At 43.9% G+C, this 21,671-nt stretch overlaps 1 protein-coding gene across 1 annotated transcript; it reads right to left on the reverse strand.

Annotated features, from left to right (window-relative positions):
* Positions 1 to 2,122: 2,122 nt before the first annotated feature.
* On the reverse strand, positions 2,123 to 4,271 carry CCDC185 (coiled-coil domain containing 185). Its single transcript, XM_053607165.1, has one exon. It carries the CDS (start codon positions 4,269 to 4,271, stop codon positions 2,397 to 2,399), a length of 1,875 nt encoding a protein of 624 aa, XP_053463140.1. The 3' UTR covers positions 2,123 to 2,396.
* Between the last annotated feature and the right edge of the window lie 17,400 nt (positions 4,272 to 21,671).

Below are 21,671 nucleotides of genomic sequence, written 5' to 3' on the forward strand. Positions count from 1 at the left end.
TTCTTCCAGTACTCTTTACAAGGGATTAGATAAAATGTTGCAAGTCTATATTTATTTCTTTTTCTTTTATTTCTTCTTCTTCTTTTTTTTTTTTTTTTTTTTTTTAGAGACAGAGTCTCACTTTATTGCCCACGATAGAGTGCCTGGTGTCACATAGCTCACAGCAACCTCCAGCTTTTGGGCTTAGGCGATTCTCTTGCTTTAGCCTCCTGAGCAGCTGGGACTACAGGCACCCGCCACAATGCCCCCGCCACAATGCCCGGCTATTTTTTGTTGCAGTTCTGGAGTGATGAGCAAAGAACATTAGGGTAAAAGGTGTAGGATATGGATATAGCATTAAAACATCCTGTTTAATGGCTTGTATATTGGCTATCTATTAACCAACACATTAAGCATGAGTATAAGAAGGTCTGAGACACAGATCCTAGGCTCAAGGAGCATGCAGTCTAGTTAAGAAGCCAAGATGTGGATTGCAGAATGGATATGCCACACAAACAGGAACTGAATGCTCAATGATCCGTGAAGTTTATCAGAGAAGAATGATGTCCAGAAGGGGTGGCCTGAGAGGTCTCACATTTCACAGAAGAGGCAGAATGTGAACTAAGCTCAGAGAAACCAGACATGGCTATCATGGGAGGTGGCAGATGGTGAAAAACCATCAAAATAGGGAGAATAGAACTGGAAAAGCTACCAGCTCAGTATTATTAATAATGAAAAACATAATATTTAATTATAGGGTATGTATTGGGTTCTGGGCACCATGCCAAACACCTTACATGGATTGGTTTATATCATCCTTTGTACACATGCCTTTGAGGTACTGTACAAATTATTTTCTGTATTACAGAGGGAGAAACCGAGGCTCAGGGAGACAATGTTCTTAACCTCACACAACTGTACTAAGAAGAAGAGCTAGGATTCATGCCGAGGTCTATCTCAAATATCTTAAACAGTACCCCTGAATCTTGAACTGCATGTGGCATTTGGCTAGAACAGAGGATTAACTTGGGAAGGAGAAGGGAATAAGGGTAGAAATTGAGGCAAGATATATGAATCTTTGCATTTTGAGCAACAGGACTTCCTGAATGTTTTTGAGCAAAGGGGTGGGAGCCCTGTCACAGGCATTTTTGGGTACAGCAAGTAGAGGGGACCTAGGGTTGAGGAAGAAAGAAGAATGGGAAAGAGGACCTGGGTTCCATAATATGAGCTGAGGAAGCAGTCCTCAAACTGACCTCTGCACAATATCCCTTGTCAAGTTACCTTGAATATTGTTTCAGAATTATTAATAAGACAAAAACCTTCCAATGTGGCTTATTTTATTTTTCTCTAATAAAAAATGTTATGCTAGGAGCGTTTTAAAGAAAACATTTAGAGTTTGCCAATAAAGACTTTGAGACATGATGGGTTAATTTCTTTTAGCGCCTGGGTCTTTTAAAAAATATGTCAGGTTACTGAATCATCCTTAGTCATTCATCCAGGGCCTGGTTAGGTTAATGAGACGCAAGGTGGGTAGACAGAATGACATCACACACCTCCTTTGAAAGAGACAGAAGAGAAATAGAGGGCAAGAGGATTCCAACAGCAATTTGTTTTGTAAGACTCAATAGGACTCCCACAAAAAAATAATGATCAGACAAATAGATTTTACTGAGCTGTGAGATGGCATGGCTGTGATGGGACAGTCAGGACACAGTGCTGATGGAATTGTAAACACTTCCTATTAGCGCAGGGGAAAAAGGCCAAAGAAATGTACATCTTCTATGAGAAGATCTATAAAACATTTCCAAAAATGTTTTACAGAACACCAATTCTATGGAATGATCTCAGAAAATAAAAAGGGGCTCTATAGTTTGTGAAAAACTCTAGATTAAACAACATTTATTTACTGCAGACATTTTCAGAGCCTTTATAATTTTAAAGTGCATTAGAAACTCCCAAGAGGGGAACATAGTATGCAGATTTCTCAAATGTAATTGTTCACAGAAATCCTGCCACCTTCACTTTTTTTGTCTTAAAGATTTCTTATGACTTCACACTTTCATAAGTTCTGAGACAGGAAAAGACTTAAGACATGAGAGAGAACTCTATTTTCCTCCAGTGTCTCCAAGATGTGCCTGTTGTGCGCTTCTAAGATTACTTAAGAGCTGAATGAATATTTTCTATTTAAATCAACATTTACAAAGCCAAGGCATTTTTAAGAAAAATTCCCAAAATTTTCTCCCCAACCCTCTCTAAACTATCCAAATGAATCAATAAACTAGTTCATGAGAGGAAATTGCAGTTATTTTATATACTTTTAAAAAATCCATGCTTGATTATAATCAGATTATAAAATGAATCACATTGCCACATCTCCTTCTGGCTGCGGGGGCTGTAAGGCACGTGTCCCTAGGTTGTCAGAAGCTCCCTTTCTGCTGACAGGCAGCAAGCTGGGCCTCTAGTACCATGGAATCAAAGGAGCTATTGGGACATGCTCTCATGTCTCTCCTGGAGGCTCGAGGGATCTTTTGGAATTCCTCGAAGGTTAGGTCTTTCCCTTGGGAGATCTGCTGGATCCTCTGCTCCTTTTTCTTAATGGCTTCCTTGATGCCCTCGATGTGGCTCTTGGCCTCCTTCTCGGCTTTCAGCTTCAGGATGTGATGATTCTTCTCCCGCAGGACGTTCAGCTCCCGGAGGTGCTGCGTCTTGTCCTTTGTAGTCTTGTGCGCGTTGCTCCGGGCCTGCTGGATCTTCTGATCTGCCAGCTCCACCAGTAACTTCTTGCGCACTTTCCTCTGTTCCTCGGACTCTCCTGCGCGCCACTTGACATGCTGGAACTGCTCTTCCTCCTTCTGGGCCTTCTCCCGTAGCTCTCGGTGCCGCTCCTTAACGAGCCCCTGGTGCATCTCTCGGGACCTCTGGAACCTCTGCTCCAGGGACAGCTTCCTAAGGAGCTCCTCGGCCTTGGTCTGGCAGTCCATGAGGACCTTCCGGGCCTGGTAATTGACAAGGGAGCTCAGGTTGGTCTCCTGGACCTTCTTCTGGCTCTCCACAGCGTGCAGGTGCCTCTTGTGACAGGCCTCCTCCAGCCTCTTCTGCAGCTGCAGGCTGTGCTGCTCCTGCAGCCTCCGCAGCATCCTCTCCTGCTCCCGCAGGCGCCGCTCCTGGCGCTGCTTCCGGTGCTCTGCCTGGACGCGCGTCTTCTCCAACCTCTCCCGGCGCTGATTCTCCTGGTCCTCCAGTTGCTCCCTCCACCAGCTCTCCCTCTGGATCTCGTTCTTTACTTGGCTGTCCCGCCGCAGACAGCGCTTCTCGCGGCTCAGGCGGGTCCTGCGCTGCTCCTTCTCCCGCAGCCACTGCTCCTGGCTCTGCTGCAGCAGCAGCCTGCGCTCCCTCTCCAGGGTCATCTGGACCTGCTGGTCCGAGCGCTTCAGCTCCTCCCAGGCTTCCGCCGCCTGCTGCTGCAGCTCCCGCATCCTCTGGGCCTTCTCGAGCCGGGCCAGCACCAGGGCCACGATCTTCTGGTCCCTGGAGGACATCACCGCCTCTTCCAGCTTGTTCTTGAGGGTCCGGGTGTGCTGGCTTTGTATCTCTTTGCTGGAGACTGAGGGCTGGGAGTGCGGACTGGCCAAGGACTCAGCCAGGTCGCTGCTGTCTCTTCTTCGGTACTCACGGGCCGACTGTGTCCTGCACTTTTGGGAGAGCACAGAAGACTTCTCCGTGGGAACTGAGGACGAAGACCAGCGACCTAGATGTCTGCACACTGGCGTTGCCCACTGGCCTCCACTCTGCGCCTTTTCTACCCTGCAGGTACGGTCCAGGGGAGTGTAAGCGCCCCCGTGATAAGGCGGGGGCGAATCTCCCTGGGCCAGCGGCGAGTGCGGACAGGGCTGGGACTGTCGGGATTGCAGCCGGGACTGCTGCCGCCAGTCCGGGCTGGGCTTGGTCCCGGCCTCCTCCCAGGCATCGTCCAGGCGCCTGCTGCGGGACGGGTGCCTTCTGGCGCTGTCCAGTGCCCTCCTGTCCACGTCGTTCAGGCTGCGACTCCCCCGCGGCGAGGCTGGGTACCCGTGCCGGCGAGCCTGCGAGGTGGGCAAACATTGCGGGTGCGGCCAGGGCGCCCCATCCTCGCTCTCCGCTCCCGGAGTCCCCGCCCAGTAGCACAGCGCGGGCTGGGTCCCGGGCTCCGGCCCGCCCAGCCGATGCGTGGACTCGCGCTCTCCGCCGGGCGGCGGGGGCGCCCAGAGGTCGGGGTAGGGAGGCAGGGAGGTGAAGGGGCCGAAGCCCGCCATGCTCCTTCCGGCGCGCCCCGCGTTTGCGCGAGGCCCGAGGCCTCCAGGGGGCGCTGCGGACAGCCGCCCCGCCCCGCCCCCCGCTCCTCTCCCGCGTGTCCCGGGCGGGTTGCCTGTGACGCGCCAGCCACTTCACAATGCGTCCGCGGCGGCCGGGCCGCAGTCTACTCCAGCCTGGCCCACACGCCGAGAGCGGCCCGAGGGGCCGGCGAGGGGGAGCCCGAGGGCTGAGCCGGTGGGACCCGACGCTCTAGGAAATCGGGGGTGGCTTTTCAAGCTGAGGGTGCGCGTAGTGACCTCGCGCCACTGTTTCAGGCAGGAATTTGGACTTGAATTTAGGATTTTAAGAGAGTCCAGGGGTTGTGATGGCCTAGCTGTCCGAATGGCATGGGGGAGGTCGAGATGCAGAGTCGGCGAGAGGGTGCGGGGGGCGCTCGGTTCGCCCTTGGCCGCCGAATCGACGTCCTACATCTGCGAGGTCCTAAACTTTCACACACGGCACCACCCTGACCCCCTTCTGTGTAAGCAAGCCTGAAGCTGTGCTTTAATGTTTACTTTAGAAAAGAAATGTTAAACTTTAGAAAAGAAAAGAGACGTTTCTGTAACTCCCTGTTAGGACAATGACTGCTTTTATCGTAGTGTGAAGGTTGTGTGCACATTTCTGAAATAGCATTGGCGAACACCATGTTGAAATCACATTATTTTTTGTCCTTTCCTCCTAATTTTGTGGGATTCTTTTCCCCTTATTGAGGCATTTGGATTTGGTCTGGCAAAGGAGTTTGAATTCTGGGCCTGTTCCTTGGCTTTGCTGATTCTCCAGTTCCAGAAAGGTGGGATAGGAGGGGCTGGGGCCAATCATATCAGCGCTGCAGGGCTGCTGTGAGGCTCAGATCAAATTCTGTATGGAGACCTTGGTACCCGAATGCATTCAATAAATATTATTTTGACGCCCTGCTAAATTGCAGTTAAAATTTTTGAGACTTAAAGTAATATGTGGGTTTATAAAAATTTTTAGTTTCCTAGCTTGAGAAAAGGAGAATGAAATTAATGTAATCCTGAAGTTTAGGTAAAGGAGAGAGTGCTAGAAAGGGATGACCCCAAACTCTGTCATGTTTTCACTGTACTTTGGATCTTGGCTGTGTCACTACCTTTCTCTGGAGTTGCTATGGTCTGAATGTTTGTCCCTCCCCCAAGTTGATATTTTGAAATTTTATCACCCATTATTATGAGGTGAGATTTAGGGAGGTGATGAGGGCATGAGGGTAGAGCCCTCATAAATGGGATAATGCCCTTATAACAGGGACCCCAGAGAACTCCCTTTCCCTTCTGCCCTGTGAGAACACAGTGAGAAGATGGCCATTTATGGACCAGGAAGATGCCCTTAACCAAGACACAGAACCTGCTGATGCCTTGATCTTGGACTTCTTAGCTTTCAGACCTAAGAAATAAATTTATAAGACAACCCACTTTATGGTATTTTATTAATAGTATCCAGAACAGACTAAGATAGTATTTCAATAATGAAACAGTTCTGGATAGCATTCTCCAAATATGATCACTCTTAAAGAAGAAAAGTGAGCATTTACCTATGCCAGTCCTCTCCATTCACATCTCCTTGGAGCTTCACAGCATCTCCAACTGGCCAGGGGCAGTAGAATTGACACCATTTTCCTTAGGACAAATCTGAGACTTCCGTAGGCCATATTAGCTCATTTTCCTAAGGTCCCTTGGTCAACGGTAGGAGTTTTGACTTCAGATTCACTTCTCTTTCCTGATATTATGCTGCTTCTCAGGAAATGCACTTTGAATTGAGACATGCTTTTTTTCTTTCTTTTTTTTTGAGACAGAGCCTCATTATGTCACTCTCGGTAGAGTGCTGTGGCATCACAGCTCACAGCAACCTCAAACTCTTGGGTGTAACCAATTCTTTTGCATTAGCCTCCCAAGTAGCTGGGACAACAGGCACCTGTCACAACACCCCGCTATTTTTGTTGCAGTTGTCATTGTTGTTTAGCTGGCCTTGGTAGGGTTGGAACCCGCCAGCCTTGGTGTATGTGGCCAGTGCCGTAACCACTGTGCTACAGACGCTGAGCCTGAGACATGCTTTTAAGAACATTATAATCAAAGGTACATCAGAGGGTTGTGGACGCCATATCCTTGAAGCCACGTGGTAGGAGCCATCCTAGGTACAGTGACTGAGCCATCCTGAGGAGTTGCTCTTCCTGGACAGGATCTCACCAGCAGTGAATAGCACATTTATACTTGAGGACAATTTGTTTCTATCCTAGATTCTATGGGCATTGCTCATAAATTATTTTATGTAATTATAATCCTTACTAGGTGGTACATGTTTTTAAAATGTTAAACCAAATTTGAAATGGAATCACTTAACTTTTTTAAGGTAGGAAATATTTAGATATGAATCGAACTGATAGCTGTCAAATAATATTTCTCTGTTGATGCTTTGTAAAACATTTTGCCTGGGCAAGGGTGGCTCTGGTCAATACCCAGGCTATTTCCTGTCACTGAGAAGCATTCTTCTCTGAGTGAAAGCACAGCCACCTGAGAGGCAGGGGACCTGCCAGCAGCCAGCAGTGTCACCAACTGAGTCACTTTGCACAGTCATTTCACTTATGAGTCTCAGTTACCTCATCTCTGCAAGAGATGATCAGTAAAGGCTCTTTCAGTCCCAGTTGCAACTGAAGAAAGGAGCTCAGTCTAGTAAATGCTTCATCCTTCATTCTGTAAAGCAAAAATTGTTAATCTGTAAAGAATGCTTACAGCAGTGCTTGGCATGTGGTAGGTGCTTTATAAATATTAGTTGGTAGAATCATCATTATCATGATGCCAATAGCACTAAAACCATGGCAGTGCAGAAATGAATTTGAAGACTGAGTTTGGGACAGCCAGAATTAGAACCCTAAAGGCTCAGATTTCCAGTCCAGGGCTCTTTGGCCTCTTACTTCCTCTGAAGGTTCTCAAAGTTCATCAGGAAATTGTGTATGGCTCACTTGCCTCTGTTACTGATAGAATAAAGGACACAGTCCTAACTTCTAAATGTTATAAACGTTTACTGGTAATGTGGGCCAGGATTAGAAAGATAATATTTCTAGGAGAAACATCCAGGTGACAGATGTGCTAAGTGGTAAATAGAATTATAGTAACAGAGCTCTTAGGGAAGGAGGAGTGTGTTCTCTCTGGCTTGTTCATAGGAAAGGCTTCACCTAGGGTGACGAGCCAGGCCTAGGAGGACAATTAGGATTTCACCAGTCAGAGATGAGTAGGAAGACACTCCTGGCTGAGGAAGCTTCATGGACCCAATGTGGACTTTCAAAGGCCTGGCACATTTGGGTCCTGGGTAGTTTGTGCAGTGGGGACCTGGGATGTATGCAGTGGAGTGCCAGGTGATGGTGCCAGAGGGATGGTCTGGGACCAGATTCTATAGGGCCTCTTATGCCAAACCAAGGAGTGTAGGCTTCCTCCCATTGAGTAGCAGGGTTGCAGCTGTGCCCAGAAGAAATCTAGGATTCCTTGGCGCTGCCTTGGGTTCCTCTAGCAGCTAAGATTTTATCTGTTTTAAATCCTAGTGCTCTTTATAATACTTCACTGAAAAATTCTAGAGTTTTTCTGCTTTAACCCTTTTTAAAAGGGTTGAAATCCACTGTATAGTTAAAGGTAAAGAGCTAATTAAAGTCTTAAAACCATGAAAGTGACCCAGTTGAATTTATGTTTTAGAAAGCTCACCCTCAGCAGTGAGAATGCAAAGTTTGGAGACTGGTTCAACAATCTAGGGGGGGCAAAAAGGAAGTGTAAACCAGGACAATGGCAAGGGGACAGCAGTGGATGGATTCAAGAAACAGTTCAAGATGGATTCCACGACCTGAAGATGAATTTGATATGGAGAAAGAGGGTTTCTAACCTGGGTGCCTGGGCAGATGGTGAGTGGAAGTGATAAAGAAGTTCCAGTCTAGGTGACCTTGAAGACAGGGATGTTATAAATCAGCTGAAAGAAACTGTAATAACAAGGAACCCTGTACAGAACAGCAAACAGTACATCTGGCACAAACCAACATTCAGAAGAGAAACTGTTTTCTTTGAGGGGCCTGATGAGGAGGCTCCAGGCCTTAGAGCACAGTAGCACAGAGCCGAGGAAACCCTCCTGCTGGCTGACTTCTTCAGCACCTGACCAAGACCCCTTGAGGATCACAAGTTGGAAGCCAGAGTCAGCTCTTTCTAAGGCAGATGAAAGAGATGTTTTGCAAATGCTAAGCTGCCAAAGCACTCCCTTGATACAAAGAACAATCAGCCTCCTTTTTATTTGGCAGAAAAATCCTCCATGTATTTCACCAGATGCCTGAGAAGGTGGGCCTTCTGTCAAATGAAGACCTGGGCCTCTTTTCTTAATTTGTTGGAGAGTTGAAAAATATGGCAAAATGCGCTCTGGCCCCACAATTCAAACTCACTTATGGAATAGAAGTGTGCTCTGTGTCCTTCCTCTGAACAGACTGCTAGTTGTTGTGGTAACTTCAAATTCGATCTTTGAACAGAACTCCTAATTCTTAGATGGATCAAAGGGGAGAAATAGCTATGTCTAACAGTACCCACACATGAGATGAGCCCTTGCGTGTGGGTAGTTGGAATTGACGTGTGCTACAAGCACAAAATACACACTGGATTTCAAAAACAGTATGAAAAAGAAGTAAAATATCTCAGTGCTTTAAAAATATTGGTTACATGTTCAGATGTTGATATTTGGAACTCATTAAACCAGGCAAAATGTATTATTGACATTAATGTTTCTTGTTACTTGTTTTAATGTAGCGACCACTAAATTTAAAACTGCATATATCTGAGTATACAGTATATACTGTCCAATATATTTCTATTGGATAGAACTGCTGTAGATAATTGAGGTTCCCCAATACTCAAACTGTAATGAAAAGCTTTTAACATCTAGAGAACTTCTATTTTATATAATTTATTGCCCTGAAATCACCTTTTCTAAGAAGATGATATTTGGGTTAGAAGTTTTTCTTTTCCAATGGGTAAATTGTTAATTTTTAAAAGTAAGCCATGCATTACAATTTCATGGATTTCAGTTCTTACATACCCCCACCTCTACTTTTTTTTTTTTTTTTTACTGCACAGGACAACAGATGCACCTATGTAACAGTATCTGAAAATACAGAAAAGGGACACTCTTCATGTGTGCCTATGAGGATATGGATGCATTAAAAATAACAGGCCCATAAAACAGTTTTTTTAAAAAAAGTATGCAAACACCCAGGGCAATAAATGAAAAATGTATGTTAATGCAGTGCTAAGAATGAAAATTGTAGCCTATAAACTTCTTTTTCTAAGAAAGAAAATAGTGGGATAAGAGCCCGGAAATAGGAAAGTTAAGTTGCCATGGAAACAATCACTTATCCACAAGGCAAATATTCCATGTGTCTGAGAGGTTATATGTGTAAAAATAATGGCAGATACATATTGCCTGCATGTTGGAGCATTGCTCTGAGTGCTCTATGTATAAACCCTGCCACAACAATGCAAAATAAGGACTTTTTTGTTTTTCCCTGAGGCACAGACAGAGACCTCCCCCCTGCCAAGATCATGAAGCTAATGAGCAGTAGAGTCAGAATCAGAACCCAAGCCCTTACCCCTAACCTCAGATCATATGGCCTTCTGTGCTAGGGAAGCGTATTTACAGCAAGAGAAAATCATATATTCACCAGAGAGCCAGAGAAGATTTTGAACATTTCTAGTTTTGTTGTGTGTTAGGATTTTAATGTTTTTTTAACTTCCGTAACCTTGATGCAATTAAAAGTGGGAAATGATAATTAACTAATTTTTATGAAGAAAGGAGGAACTCAAAATATGTTCTGAGTAGAAAGTGCATTCAATTCTACAGGGAGATGATCACTTAACCGTGACACAGAAACACAAACCCTGTGATAAAGTTATTTTTGAAATTTTATTATGAATTATTGGTAATGTTAAAACAGAAAGCAGGTTACCCACAGGAAGCTTGGAGAAGTAGTTGCACTCAATAATGTACCCAATTTTGGAATTAAATTTTTTTTTTTCAATTTTAAAGAATATATTTTGTCAAACTTTTAAAAAATGAAAAAAAAAACTTTTAAAAAATGGGCTTGGGGCCCATAGCACAGTGATTAAGGTGCTAGCCACAAACGCTTAGGGTAGTGGGTTCAAACCCAGCCTGGGCCAGCTAAACAACGACAAGTGCTCAAAAAAAAAAAAAAATTAAAAAATATGGGGTGCTTTTAAAGTTGTATGCTGGTTGTTTTATATTTTTTTCCCCCTGCTTTGTTGAACCCAAGCCTGGAGTTTTTAATTTCAAAGAAAATTTGTTCTTCAGAAAAATATAAGTAGAGAAAGATAGTGCTGCAATAGAAGTCTGGTGATGGATGGTTTGCCATGATTGTTGACTGTGCGTATGTTGTAATATATTGTGCATTGTGAATCCTTTGCTGATGTTATCAGCAGGGTAGGGCACCCTTAGCCCACTTCAATTCCATTCTTCACACCCAGCAGGCTTATTATACTATGAAAGAATTTTCATCGGGCAACTCAGTGTTCTTTCCACTCAAAGCCACCCACACGTGGGCTGGAGTAGAGCCTCAGCAACCATGGGTGGCTTTGTCTGTGTACTCAGGACCATTTCTGTCCATAGGAACCTTCCAAAACTGCCTTTGTCCACCTACTTAATTCTCTGCATGACCATACTTCTGGGGAGAGTCATTAACATGAACGGTAATTTGTCAAAGTTTTGACAAAGCATATTCTTTAAAATTGAAAAAAAATTTTTTTCAGTATAATGCCTGTACTATGCTGAGGATGAAGAAGTAACTCCATTTTGGATACATTATTAAGTGCAACTATTTCTCCAAGTTTCCACTGGGTAACCTGCTTCCTATGTTTTAACAGTACAAATGATTTGTAATAAGATTTCAAAAATAACTTCATCACAAGGGTTTGTGTTTGTGTCACTGTTAAGTGATTATCTCCCTGTAAAAGCGAATGAACTTTTTACTCTGAACATTCCCCCTGCATGGCATGGGGTTCCTTGTTTAAGTCTTTGGGGGAAGCCATTCCTGATCTCCCTGACTAGATGAAATCTTCTACTGTATACTTTCCAAGTTCCCCTCTCCTTGCTGGCATGTGTTTATTGCCGGCCTACATTTGGGAGTTCTGTGAAAATTTGATTAATGAATTTATCTTCCTGTAAGTTCCATGAGAGAAAGGATCCTGCCTGCTTTTTTCACTGCCACTCACTAATGTGCCTGTCACAGTATCCAGCACATTGTAGGCACCTGATAAATATTTCTTGAATGAATGAAATAAATGATTGCACTAAAAATTAACCATGTCTAAGCACAGCTGAGCCCTCACTGATGGGTGTCTCTGCTTCTATTTGTACGTACACACCTACTGCAGTGGTGATTCCCACTCTTTTTTACCTGACTCAAGCCCCTGGGTGTACCTTTGCACACCATTCTTTGTTTCTTTCTCAGCTCCTACATTTTAGACAAGATCAAGGTCATCAAAGAAAACTCCCTCAACCTCTGGCCCTTTGGCCTTCACCCATTTTTTTCTTTCTTTTTGACATAGGAGAATTGTCCCTGCTCCTGGCTAAAGCTGATTCCTCCTATTCTGATTCTGCCCCTCCATCCTCCCATAGGTTGCTGCTCTATCCTGCAAGTCCTGTCTTTTCTCCCTCTCTCCCCACCCTGACTCCTTCCTCTTGCCTTATGGCCATGCTCAGTGACTTCCATTTTTCATGACCCTGGGTAGTGTAGCTCTGGAGCAGCGCTGTCCAAGAGAACTCACCAGCATAAGGGGAATGCAATCTGTGCTGTACAATATGGAGGTGACTAGTCACATGTGGCTACCCAGCATGTGAAATGTAGGCAGCATGACTGAGGAAAACATTTTTTAATTTTATTTACTTATAACTAATCAAAACAGGCACATGTGAATAGTGCCCTCCATATTGGAAAGGAGAGCTCCTAAGTGTGAGGTTTGAAGTCATAGTACTTAGGTTAAAATCAATTGCAGTTTCATCATCTTCTAACCAAGTTACTTAAGTTCTTTGAGTACCCAGTGTTTTCATTTAAAATTGTGACAACAGTACTTAGGTTTAGGGTTGTTATTAAGGAGATAGTTCACGGCATTACGTTCAGCATACAGTGTATACTTGTAGCATCAGCAATATCTGTGTGTTGTCACCATCACTGTCATCTTCACAATCTCATTCATAGTGCTTCTTCAAACTTCAGAACAAGATGCTTTAATGACTAACAAAATCAGTTTAATAGACTTTAGCATTTTTTTAAAAGAGAAATACATACAGAATAGAATAAGAACTACAAGTATCTCTCATGCTGTTGAGGTAAATATTACATCATGAAACACTTATTTCTTTATATGGGTGAATGTGCACCAAGTGTCAGTAAAATATGCTTCTTACCATGGATTCCATTTAAAAAGGTTATATTTCTCTAGAAATGTTGTTTTAGAGTTTAGAAGGTTAAAATGGATCTGCCATAGGCCAAATTCAATGATTTCTCATCTTGATTTCTTGGTCCTATGGCACTGAAGTTCACCTTCTGTTTGATTGATGTTTTTTCCTCCCTTAATTTCTTCTGTTTGCTTTTTTTCCCTTCCCATCCAGCGATTCTCCAAGGACAACTTGTATCAAAACCACTCTGGTGGGTGTGTGGATATGGTAGCCTCCAAGGTGGTCCCATGATTTGTCTCCTATCACCCCATATATGAATTCTCTTCCCACAATGAATAGGACTCACTTGTGTAAACAACAGGATTTTTGCAGGCATGACAAGTGTGACTTCTGAGGCTGGGTCATAAGGACATTCTGGTCTCTGCCTTACTCTCTCGGATCACTTGCTCTTGGGGAAGCCAGCTGTCATGTGATGCAGACACTCATCTTGGAATCAGATCCCCCAGCCTCTGTCAAATATTCAGATGACTGCAACCCAGCCAACAACTTGACTTCAACCTCACAAGAGACCTTGAGCCAGATAACTGATTTATGGAAACCACGAGATCAAAAATGTTTGTCGTTTTCAAACATTCAGACTCCAGATGCTGAGTCTGGAGTAATTTGTTCTGCACCAATAGAAAATGAAGAGGGTGTGTGCTTTAAATTACATGCTCCTGGACCCCTTCTTGGGACCACCTCCTACCCTTTGTTCTTTCTAAAGGGATAGTGTCTGGTATAATGGGTCATAATACTTCCTCACTCAAAATTCTTTGATGACATCCCACCCTTTTGAATAAAATTCAAGTTCCTCAGTGGTTCCCAGCAAAACTTTCTTCCTGTATTTCTAACAGCTGCCCCTAAACACACATACTCTCTGGGCACAAGGGGTTGTCCATAATTTCCCAAATATGCCTTGAAGTTTTCCGTATCTTTCTCATACTGCTATGAGCCCTATACAGTTAAATTTTTCCCTTGAGAATGAAAAGTCATGATACAAAGCCCGTTGCCAATACAATGATACAATACAGTGCCCATACAGTGATACAATGCACTCTACAGTGGTAATTATAGTCTGCTTCTGTGCCTGTCCATCCCAGTCCCCAGACCAGGTGGGGAGGAGGCAGGATGATGGGTGGTTTGAACTTCAGATAATGGAAATGAAAAAAGCATGTCAGCTTCCTGTACAGTTTCACCTGCTATTAGCAACACTGGTTGTGCTTCTGAGATGAGACATATGTATTCATTGAACCAAAGAGTATTTATTAACCCTGTTAATAGTGGTGGATATAAAGATTTGCTCTTTGTCAACTTAGCTATACCAGCTTTGACAATAGCAATTGCCAAAGGAAAAGTACTAAAATAACAGGGAATGTCACAGGCAAAAGAAATCACTGCTAGGCTGAGTGCAGTAGCTCATACCTGTAATCCTAGCACTCTGGGAGGCCAGGATGGGAGGATCACTTGAAGCTATGAGTTTGAGACCAGCCTGAGCCAGACCAACCTGTTCCTACTAAAAGTAGAAAAATTAGCCAGGTATTGTAGTGAGTGCCTGTGGTCCCAGCTACTCAGGAGGCTGAGACAAGAGGATTGCTTGAGCCAAGGAGTTTGAGGTTGCAGTGAGTTATGATGATGCCACTGCAGTCTAGCTTGAGACCATATTCCAATTTAAAAAAGAGCAAATCACTTCTGTGCCAGAGGAGTAAAAAGTGGGGATAAATTATTGCCTTTCTCTATTTGTAAGTAAACTCCACAGGGATGGGAATCCTTGTTTCATTCAGTTCTGAATTTCCAGTACTCAGAGTACAGCCTTGCACATAGTAGTATTCAATAGATATATTTTGAATGAACAGGTGACAGTAAAAATAATAAAAATGTAGGCCTGTGTTTATGGCTGTGAGTTTCTTGAAGTCTGAGATGTCTATTTGCATTTTTGTGGATTTGTGTTATTTTTGGCATATCTTAGGCACTCATGCTGGATGAATGTCAAGTGGGTGATTCCATAGCTGAGGCTTGTTTCCTTCTCATCCTTTCCTGTGTGTCATTAATGTCATTAAGTATTAGCCTTACTGAAGAAAATGTTCATGCTAAGCTAACAGTGGTTTCAAAGGTAAAAGTCTAACAAATCAAGAAAAAAGGCAAGGTGATAGAAGATGAGATGCAAGAAAAAGGTCAGGAAAATAACAATTTTTGTGTAATTAACTAACTGAAAGTGTTCCTGAAAGCACAGGTTTATCTTTACCCAGTAGTTAATGGAAATGGAAAATTTGACAATAGATGGTGACTTTATTAAATCATCTCAATAGAAACACTTGTTTGATTTAATCTGTAAATAACAACGAGGGCCAAACCTGAAGTTACTGAAAACATTTATCTGATTCACAATTAAATAAAAAGCCTAAACGCCCAGAGAATATTCCTGTTCTTTTTCCCCCCATGATGTAAATTTAACTAACTGAAACTCTAAGTGTCAGATATTCATGTCAGACTCTGAAGTGGCAACTATGTTCCCAGACTGAAATTAATTGAGGCTTGTTTTAGAGAGAAGCTCATCTGTTAAAAACCCCACTGGATGCAGAATTAATTGCTGGGGAAAGCACCAAAAGCAAAGAACATCATGGTCCTTGCCCTAAAGGAGGTCGCCATGCGAGCAGGTGAAATAAATACGAAGATAGCAGGACTTGGGCACAGATTAATTTATAGCCTTTTGGTGGAGGCTGCTAGTTGCTTATTGTAATCTGAATTCCTTCTTCCTTAGGAACAATTAATTGTACCCTGGGACTAACATTTCCTAGATTCCTTTTCATGCATACGAGACCATGTGACTACTTGGCCATGTGACCTCATTGGGGTTAATAGAATGTGGGTAGAATGGACAATAGGCCACTTTGGGGCCTGGCCCATACATTGCTTATCCTCCTTCCCCTATGGGCTGTTGTAAAAAGATATGTGAGTACAATTACCACTCTGCAGTGGTAATTATAGTCTGCTTCTGCTTCTGTGTCTGTCCATCCCATCCCATTATTGTGCACTGTTGACCTGGTTTTGAGGCCCTGGCTTATGGTTTGTTACTTCCCCTTCTTGAGCTGCCAATTACATCCACACCCCCAGCCACTTCCCACTTGGGGCTGTCATATGAAGTCACTGTTCTAGTCACCCTAGGGCCACATATCAGATAACTGGGGTCTATGCTCCACAGCCCTCCAAAATTGCTCAACGCACAAAGAGCCCATGAAAGCTGGCTAACCCTACCCCACTTGCCACACATAAGCTTCCCTGAGAGCTCCAGCTTGCTCTCACCCTGTCCCCAGGCACAACCCACTGTGTGGCCTTGTCTTGCAGCCTTCTCTCATTTGGAGTTGTACCAAGAATTCTGCCTTTCATCTATCCAAATGTTATTGTGGTGTGTCCCACTATCGTCAAATCTTATAAAAGAGCTGACATGGCAAAGACCAGAGATTCTTGGAAGTACATGTAAAAGACAAGGTTGCCTTCTGTCCGGACTCCTAATGGCTGCTGTTTCCCAGGTCCACTTACCCTCACCATGCCCACCACCATCACCTTCTGTTCTGCTCATGAGCAAGAAGCTTTATTAATATTTGGTTGGTGCCATGACATGTTTTGGGCTATCTATTATGGCAGTTTAACCCAACTAATTGTTAAAGGAAAACAACCAACCCATGGCCAAGGATATAGCATAGGATGACTATACTACCAGTGGTGGACAGGGAGTTCTATCCCAACCTCTATGAAGTGGGGGGCCCTGGAGGGGAGCTCAAGGTTGACCTTTAACAAAATGGCAAACTAGTTTAACAGTTAATCATGTTGGGCATCCCTCCTCTCTTGTTGCAAGGGAAAGCCTTCACTCAAAAGACTCCTTCGGAGGCAGATCTCTAGTGTCTCTATTTTCAAAAGTATACCATTGGTGCATGGTATTCTCAAAGTTAATGCCATGTCATTAAGCTTCAGGTTTATTCCTGCCTTCTCGCCTTCTATACAGCATTTCTCCTTTTTTCTCTCCCACCTATTCTCAGGCATTTCAAATCAATTTTTAATTATCTAAGCAACAAATAATAATCTCCTCACCCCACAAAAAATTATGAAATAAAAAAATCATGGGAATAAAACAAAAGGATTTTTGACCATCCTTTCGTACATAATTCCATCTGCTCTCACTAACCTGGATGTAACCCCAATACTGTGAATCATTTCAAAACTTTTCTTTTGTGTTCAATATAAATCTATAGAAAAATCTATGGTATTGTCTTTCCATAAATCCTATCTTGCTGTACATTTTGTTCTATAATTTGCTCAGCAAATTTTCTCAGCTCTATGTTTCATAGAGCTCTCTGTGTTCTCATATGGGAATCTAATTTATTCCTAATGGCTACATAGTGTTCCTTAGCATGACTAGACAACAATTTATTTAGTCATTTCATTATTTGTGTTGTTTCCAGTTTTCTACTGTTGCAAAAAATATCTGTAGTGAACATCTTCGGACCTGCTTTCCTGAGCACTTAGTATGTGCTGGGTACTCTTCATATGCTTTCAAGGCATAAGCCCATTGAATCCCTCAAGTCTTGCATGAAGTAAGTACTGGAGTCATCCTTGTTTAGTGGATGAAGCCCCTGAGGTGAATGCCAGGGTTTCTTTAGGGGTGAATACAAAGCAGGGTCAATCTGACCTCCTCTAGAGTGGCAGCATGTTTTAAGAGTACCTGGAATTTGTTCTAATCAGGTATGGTAAAACATAGAGACATAGAAACGACTGCCCAGAAAGAAGGAGTTTTCTGTTTGTGGAGATCCTAGATGCAGGCAGTATGTCACACGGGGCAGGGCCACATGAGGAAGCCCTGAGGTGGGCCTGGGGGCAGCGGGAGTGAGGTGGGGAGGAAAAGTGAGCAAGAGCCCCTATTGTGGTTTCTGTGGGAAGGAGCAGGTGAAGTAGGGTAAGTACATTTAAGATTGGCTAGTTGAATGATTCTGGCAAGCTCTGGGGCACAGGAGCTGTCTCTAGTTGTCTGTTACCAGGCCTTGGAATGATGAGGACAGGGGTTGGTGGCCCTGAGTATGAGAGCTCACGGAGGAGGTGGTGAGGTGTGCGGGCTCTGGTTTACTATCTGGAGGAATTGGTCAGTTCTGGGAAGGGCAGTCCCTTCAGAGTCACCCAGGCTCCAGGTGTCAAAGAATCAGAAGACGGAAAATAAAAGACATGGTTACTACACAGCGGCAGACATGTTAACCAGCAGAATGTGAGGATTCCCTTTTCCTTGCATCATCACCAACCACTTGATATTATCACTTAAAGTATGTGTAGTCCCTCTGATGGGTGAAAGCAGTATCCCTTGCTTTAGTTGGCATTCTCTAGTTAATTAATGATGCCAAGCACCTGTCACGATCCCCTTTCTGACTTCCCTCTCCAGTTTCTTCCAATCCTCTATGGGCTTTTCCCTTTGCCTTCAGACATGAGCCAAACTTCCCTGTGTGGCTTTCCAATCCCCTCTTGGTATAGCCCAGTGCTTCTCTGAACTTGTATCTCTTGGCTTTGCCAGCATGCATTCCATATTCTCTCCTTGGTCTCCGACCCCAGCCATTCCCTTCTGATCTTTGACAGGCTGTTCCTTCTGCCTTGCACATTCACTGTACCTTCTTGCCCTTTTGCCCCTCTCTCTCTCTCTCTCTCACACACACACACACACACACACACACACATTTACTTCTCATATGACATACTAACACATGCAGTCACCTCCAGGACTCCTTCCCAGGGCACCTCCTTCTAATCATGACACTTACCCATGACACTGTAAATCTCAGGCTTGATTTTCAACTCTTCCCATAGATTATAAACTTGTTGAACACAAAAATTGTGTCTTCCTTGTTTTGTATGCTCCACACCTAGCTCAGTGACTGAAACATGCCAGGCACCCAGGAAGTGCACTCTGGAGGAATGGATGGGAATGCGACTGAGCGACTCATGCTTCTGCTCCACAACCCCACCGCCCCGGGGGAGGGGGCTCGTTCCTTTATGAGTGCTTGGTGTCCCTCCAGGGCAGAGGTGGTCAGATGTGGTGGAAATTCTGGGTCTGCACTCAAACACAGAATCTAGTGCAATGGGAGGCTCATGTTCTAGTATGTTCTGGGCACATTAAATAGTTGGGGGGCTGTATGTTTTCCTGGATGTGCAGGACTGAGGAAACACAGAGTCTTTAGTTTTCAACTTTAGGAAGAGATTGGTGGGAATGGTTTCCTTCCTTTGAATATTAATGAATTAATTAAAAAAAATTTATTGAGGCGGTGCCTGTGGCTCAAAGGAGTAGGGCGCCAGCCCCATATGCTGGAGGTGAAGAGTTCAAACCCAGCTCTGGACAAAAATAGCAAAAAAAAAAAAAAAAAAAAAAAAATTATTGATTGTTCTACTGTGTTCCAGACTCTGTGCTCAGCCATAGGGGGACTAAGCAGGCAAACACTTTTCTTGTCCCTAGAGAACTCACCATCCATTCTGAGATGTGGGCTGGTAAGCAGCTCTCTGTAACAATCTGTGCTTCATGCAACTGAGGAAGGATGAATGAAAAGTTGTGGGTTGTGGGGGATATGGGGGATATATTTAGGCATTGAGTTTGAAGAGGACTGTGAAGCACTATGCCATGAAAGCTGGCACTCTGGGGCCTCAGGGACACAGGCGCTGAGAGGCACTCAGGAGGGAACAGGAAAGGGCCATGGGGCACACGGGGTGTTAGAGTGTGGTTGATGTGATGTTGGACATAAATCCCATCAATAATATCCTGTTCAAGTCCATTCTCCGCTCACAAACCTCCGGTGGCTCCACTTTTCATTCTGAGTAAAAGCCGGGTCACTGCCAAGGCCTGTAAGGTCCACGTCAGCCAGGTCTCTGTCCCTCCACTCTCCCTACCACTCATCCCACTCTAGCCCCTTTCCGGTATCCTGTATCTTTCCTGTATCCTGAGTATAACATAGCATGTTTTGCCTCAGGCATTTTGCATTTGCCCTGCAGGGCTCCCTCCTTCATTTCCTTCAGGTTTACACCTCACCTTTTCAGTGAGGGCTTCTCTGTCTACTTTAATAAAAATTATCCCCCCATATCCCCCATATCCCCCACAACCTCCTCCACCTTTGTACAGAAGGTGTGATAAACTGCTAGTACCCCTCCTCTCTCCAACCCCTTCTCTTTAGACGGTCACCTGGCTGTGCAGCAAAGACTACATTTCCCAGAGTTCTTTGCAGCAACTATGGCCGTGTGACTAGGTTCAAGCTGACAGGTAAGAGAACTCCTTTGTGTAACTTCTCCCTTAATTGCCTGGAAAAAAACTAGTTGCCTTACACTTCCTCTTTTTTTTTTGTTTGTTTTTAATTGCTTTCCTTCAGATTGGACTCCAGACATACCAGTGATCTAACTTCAACTACATAAATAAAGACCATACACCTCAAGAATGGCAGACTAATGAGACAGACGGAACCTGGATCCTGAAGGACTCTGTGGATCAAAGATGAACCACCACCTGGAGCGGTAGGAAATTTATATATATAAGGAATGCAATTCTATTTAAGTTACTGCCTATTTGGAATCCTTTGTTACAACAACTCGGCCTACACTCTAACCTGCATACTTCCTCTATCTCTTCCGTACTTTATTATTTTGCCTAGAACTTAACATCATCTATCATGTAAAAGGTTTGCCTTTTTTTATTTATTGTGTGTCTTCCTTAACTAGAATGTAAGTGCCTAGAGGGCAGGGTTTTTTGTCTTTGTTCACCGTTGCATCCCTAGCACTTAGAATAGTATCCAGTTCATAGTAGATATTTAGTGAATATATAGAGAATGCACTAGTACAAGCCACCAAAAGTGAAATCATAATCCATATCATGAGAAAATGGCTTCCGTTAGTTTTGAAAAATAATACTGGGGCAAAGGGGATGGCAGGTAGATGTTGGGATGTGGAGAGTGAAAACAGTGGGGAAATTCATGCATGGAAGGTAGAGAGAAGGCGTGGAGTTAGAGGAAAGGTGAGGTCTCTAATCTCCTCTGAAAAGCCCCTAGTGCCCTCCTGTATTGGCTTTGCCTTAGCACCCTTCCCCACTGGTCCTGGTTTGGGGATTGAGGGAGGAGGAGGGATACAGGAAGCCCCCTTCCCCTACTTAGTAGGAAGTGATGCTCTCTTCTGCATTCCATTTACCCTCATTCCCTTTCTCTTCTTGAGAAAAACTTGTATCAAAATATATTCAAAATGACTTATTTCATAGACTTTTTAAGGTGAAGGGTGTTCATAGAAATAGCTGTGGAATAGTGGAAAAGCTATTAGGATGAAGTTGAATTGCCTTAAATTCAAGTCTGAGGTCCTTACTGGCTGGGTGGTCCTAAGTAAAGGGATTACTTCTTTTATTCTCCTCTATAAGATGAGTATAACCCTATCTCTTTACTTTTGTTGTGAGAGGTTATGGGCTGAATTGTGTCCCCTCTCCCAATTTCATATGTTGAAACCCTAACCTTCATTACCTGAGAATGTAACTACATTTGGAGACAGGGCCATGAAGGGCCAATGAAGTTAAGATGGGGACATTAGAGTGGTCCCTAATTCAATATGACTGGTATTTTTATTAAAAGAGATTAGAACACAGACACACAGATGAAAGACCATGAGATCATTCAGGGAGATGTCCCTCTATAAGAAAAGAGAGAGGCCTCAGGAAGAACAAACCCTGCCCACACCTTTTTTGTTTGTTTGTTTTTTTAAGACAGAGTCTTAAAAATGGTAGAGTGCCATGGCGTCATAGCTCACAGTAACCTCACACTCTTGGACTCAAGTCCAAGTCCTCTTGCCTCAGCCTCCTGAGTAGCTGGGACTATAGGCACCTGGCACAA

This window comes from Nycticebus coucang, chromosome 10, assembly GCF_027406575.1.
Source record: "Nycticebus coucang isolate mNycCou1 chromosome 10, mNycCou1.pri, whole genome shotgun sequence".
NCBI classification, from domain to species: Eukaryota; Metazoa; Chordata; class Mammalia; order Primates; family Lorisidae; genus Nycticebus; species Nycticebus coucang.

Bases quoted from the DNA above. Each gene is read 5' to 3' on its own strand.
- CCDC185 (XM_053607165.1), bottom strand. From the start codon at position 4,271: ATGGCGGGCTTCGGCCCCTTCACCTCCCTGCCTCCCTACCCCGACCTC.